Below are 3730 nucleotides of genomic sequence, written 5' to 3' on the forward strand. Positions count from 1 at the left end.
TAAGGAGAGTTCACTGGGATTCGATCCTGCAACTTCGCGGTAGGCAACGCGATGCACTAACCATTCCACCATCGCGTGTTATCTGCTCAGGTAGTGCTTCTTCCGCGTATTCTTCTTAGCTTTTTCCTTTTTTCCATTTCTTTTTTCTTTTTTCGTCCTTTTCTTATTCTAAATGGTTTTTTTCTTCTGTTTTTTATTCTTTGTTCGAACAGGAAAAAAATATCTCCTTCCTCTTTGTTCGATGAACTTTTCAAATCCGTCGACATTTTTCTCAAATATATGAACTTTTTTAAAATTTGATGAACTTATATCAAATTCGATGAACTTCTTTTCAAATCCGTGAACATTCGCTTCATATTGATGAACTTTTTTCAAATTGAATGAACTTTTTTAAATCTGATGAACTTCTTTTCAAATCGGATGAACTGTTTTCAAATTCAATGAACTCTTTTCAAATACGATGAACTTTTTCAAATTCAATGAACCGTTTTCAAATCTGATGAACTCTTTTCAAATCCGATGAACTTTTTTCAAAATTGATGTTTTTTTCTTTAAATTTGTGAACTTTTTCAAAATCGGTGAACTAATTCTCAAACTCGATGAACCTTTTTCAATATTGATGAACTTTTTTCACTTTTGCATGAACTTTTTTAAGAATCGATGAACTTTTTTTTAGTTTGTGAACTTTTCTTAAAAGGTGATATAGTTTTTTAAAGTTTGTGAGCCTTTTTCTTCTAAAATGATGAACTTTTGCTGTGAAGTTTATGAACTTTTTCGATTTCATGTTTAAACAAATCTGACTTATTAGTAAATAACGCGGTCACACTTGTTCTTATAAAGTGAACGTTATAGCAAATCATAAGTCTTCGATTGTTCGAGTGGTTAGCCCAGCTTGAATAACGATGAGGCATTTCGAGTTCGAATCCTGTCAACAACGATTTTGCGATTTTTCTGGTCTTTTGTTCGCTGCGCTTTTCTTTTGCGGGCCGGCCCAACAAAGAGGTGTAGTGGGCGCCAGCTACCTGTTCGGGCGCTTAAGGCGCCGAACAGGAGCTCCCGACATATTTGGCTGTTTCAAAATAAAATAAAATAAGCAGGCCATGCCATGCCGGCATGCGGGCCTCGCCTAGTAGCCCAAGCACGGCCTGTTTAGCTGTTTGCCGGGCCGTGCACGCGTGCTTTTGGCCCGGCTCGCGTAGCACGGCCCAGATGGCGAGGTCTGGTCCCCCAGTCACTTCTCCGACAACTCCCACCGACACGCCACAAAAAAATCACTAGGTGTGCGACGCGACGCGATGCTCTCGCGGCCTCAAGTCTAAGCACCCCCGACGACGTCGGCGACCTCACCGCCGGCGAGCCGATCCACGCCGCCGCCCCATTTCCCACCTGTGTCGTGCATGTGATCTGGCGCCCTCTCCGGATCCTCTTCTTCCATGGGATTGGGGGGCATGAGAGGCGGCATCGGGGGAGGGGGCGCCGGCTCGGGCGAGAGGTGGAGGTGGATCCTCTTCCTCTCGCTGGTCTCCGTCTCCTTCCTCCTCTCGTTCCTCTTCCTCTTCCTCTCCGCCTACTCCTCCCCGACACGCCTCCGCCTCCCTGGGCTCACCACCGCCCGCGCCGCCGCCGGAGTCCGCCGCGGCCCCGACGCGCTCCCCTGCCTCGCCTACCTCCTCATCGGCGCCCGGGGCGACGGGCACCGCCTCCTACGACTCCTCCTCGCAGTCTACCACCCACGCAACCGCTACATCCTCCACCTCTCCGCCGACGCCTCCCACGAAGAGCGCCGGGACCTTGCTGCTGGGGTCGCTGCCGCCGCGCCCGCCGCCGTCTCTTTCGACAACGTCGCTCTTGTGGGCACGCCTACCGCGGGGACACCCGTCGGGTCGTCGGGCCTCGCCGGCACGTTACGCGCGGCTGCTGTCCTGCTCCGCCTCCACCCCGACTGGGACTGGTTCATCACCCTTAACGCCGCCGATTATCCCCTCGTCACCCAGGACGGTACGGCATCCCGATCTGTCTTCGTACTCATGACTTTCCATGATGGTATCTCATTGACCCGAAATACATTTCGGTCTTTCGTTTCTCAGCAGTACTAGAACCGAAATTAATTTCGGCAGGTACATGTTCATATACATCCTCTAACACGCGTCAAAAAATATACATCTTCTAACTAACATCAAATTGCCGAGTTTTCATGTTGAATTGTGTCACGACCATAGTAACAATTGTTTACAGCTTACCCACCCTGGGAATTTGTTAGGAACCACCTGCCTGTTGTCACGGATGTATTGATTTTTTTAAATCTACACAGATGTAGTGTTATTGCAATTGTCCACAGAATAGAGCTCCATTATTGTCTGTTTAAAAATTAAGGAGTTAAATCCAGGCTCCCGTTATCTCTTGGTTTTGATATATCTGAAGTGGAATAGATAGTGCACATTTCAGAACATGCACTCCTCCTATAGGTCAATTATAAAACTAACCTCAAGTAGTTGTGATGATTCTCATGATATTCATGTGTTAATACTACTAGCTTGTGTCTATTGTGTCGTGCTGGCCTTTGGAGTTTTTCGGTTTTCCAGATGACATTTCCAGTTTCTGTCCCAAACATGATCATATTTTCTGGTTAATTTTGCTAGATTGGCATTGTGCTAGAAGTTTATGCTGATTGTGATACTACCGTACATTTTGTCCTGTTGCAGATTTGATTCATGCCTTGTCGTATGTTCCAAGGGAATTTAACTTCATTGATCACACTAGTGACATTGGACGGAAAGAGTATGGATTGTTTGAACTTGGAGAGAATTTTAGCAGCCAACGGTATCTGTTTTAATAAAACTACTCACTTGCAGATCTGAAAAAGTGCAATCGATGATAGTGGATGCTGGAATATACTTGTCAGGGAGGACCAACTTCTTCCGAGCCACACAGAAACGACCAAGTCCTGATGCTTTCAAGTTCTTCACAGGCATTTATTGTTCTCTGCTCTGATTTAATTTCATTGGTTTAGATCATTTCCTTATCCATCTTCGTTCCTTCTTACTAGGTTCTCCATGGGTTATTCTGAACCGACGGTTTATAGAGTACTGTGTTCTTGGTTGGGAGAATCTTCCTCGGCTTCTTCTCATGTACTTCAACAATGTAATGCTACCTCAGGAAGGATATTTCCACTCAGTCATATGCAACTCGCTTGACTTCCGTAATTCCACTGTTAACAATGACTTGAGGTACAAGGTGTGGGATGATCCACCTCAGACAGAGCCCCTTTTTCTCACCATGGCACATTATGATAAGATGGTGAACAGTGGACAGCCTTTTGCAAGGCGGTTTCAAGCGAATGGACCGTTGCTGGACAAGATCGATGAGAAACTACTTAAGCGTCCGGGCCATGGGCCTGTTCCTGGTGCCTGGTGCGCAGGAAGGAAGAGCTGGTTCATTGACCCATGTTCCCAGTGGAGCGATGTGAATGTTGTGAAACCTGGTCCTCAAGCCTTGAAGTTGCAGAAATATATCAATCGGACCTTGGAAGAAGCAGATTCTGGCGCAAAATCATGCAGGCTATAGCTGCATTTGATTCCAATAGCCTCACATCCTATGGCTGAAAGCTTCGAGGTTTCCATTCCAGCATCAAGGTTCTCTGCTCTAGTGCTTTGCAGAATAAGCAGCTATTTCCTCCCTTAAATGAAATTAGGACTTCTTGCATATCGAGTGCTCTTTCTAGCACCCCCCC

The 3730-nt window shown here is 46.1% G+C and overlaps 1 protein-coding gene across 1 annotated transcript; it reads left to right on the plus strand.

The window, feature by feature from the left end:
- Positions 1-1269: 1269 nt before the first annotated feature.
- Positions 1270-3724, plus strand: LOC119326327 (beta-glucuronosyltransferase GlcAT14B-like). Its single transcript, XM_037600005.1, has 4 exons — positions 1270-1998; positions 2703-2778; positions 2853-2968; positions 3047-3724. Exons 1-4 carry the CDS (start codon positions 1434-1436, stop codon positions 3562-3564), a joined length of 1275 nt encoding a protein of 424 aa, XP_037455902.1. The 5' UTR covers positions 1270-1433; the 3' UTR covers positions 3565-3724.
- The last annotated feature ends 6 nt before the right edge of the window (positions 3725-3730 follow it).

Source organism: Triticum dicoccoides, chromosome 1B (genome assembly GCF_002162155.2).
Source record: "Triticum dicoccoides isolate Atlit2015 ecotype Zavitan chromosome 1B, WEW_v2.0, whole genome shotgun sequence".
Lineage (NCBI taxonomy): Eukaryota > Viridiplantae > Streptophyta > Magnoliopsida > Poales > Poaceae > Triticum > Triticum dicoccoides.

Excerpts from the sequence above, each read along its gene's own strand:
- LOC119326327 (XM_037600005.1), top strand. The coding sequence starts at position 1,434 with ATGGGATTGGGGGGCATGAGAGGCGGCATCGGGGGAGGGGGCGCCGGC. Across the intron at positions 1,999-2,702 it reads TCCCCTCGTCACCCAGGACG|ATTTGATTCATGCCTTGTCG; the intron begins GTACGGCATCCC and ends GTCCTGTTGCAG. Across the intron at positions 2,779-2,852 it reads AGTGACATTGGACGGAAAGA|ATCTGAAAAAGTGCAATCGA; the intron begins GTATGGATTGTT and ends ACTCACTTGCAG.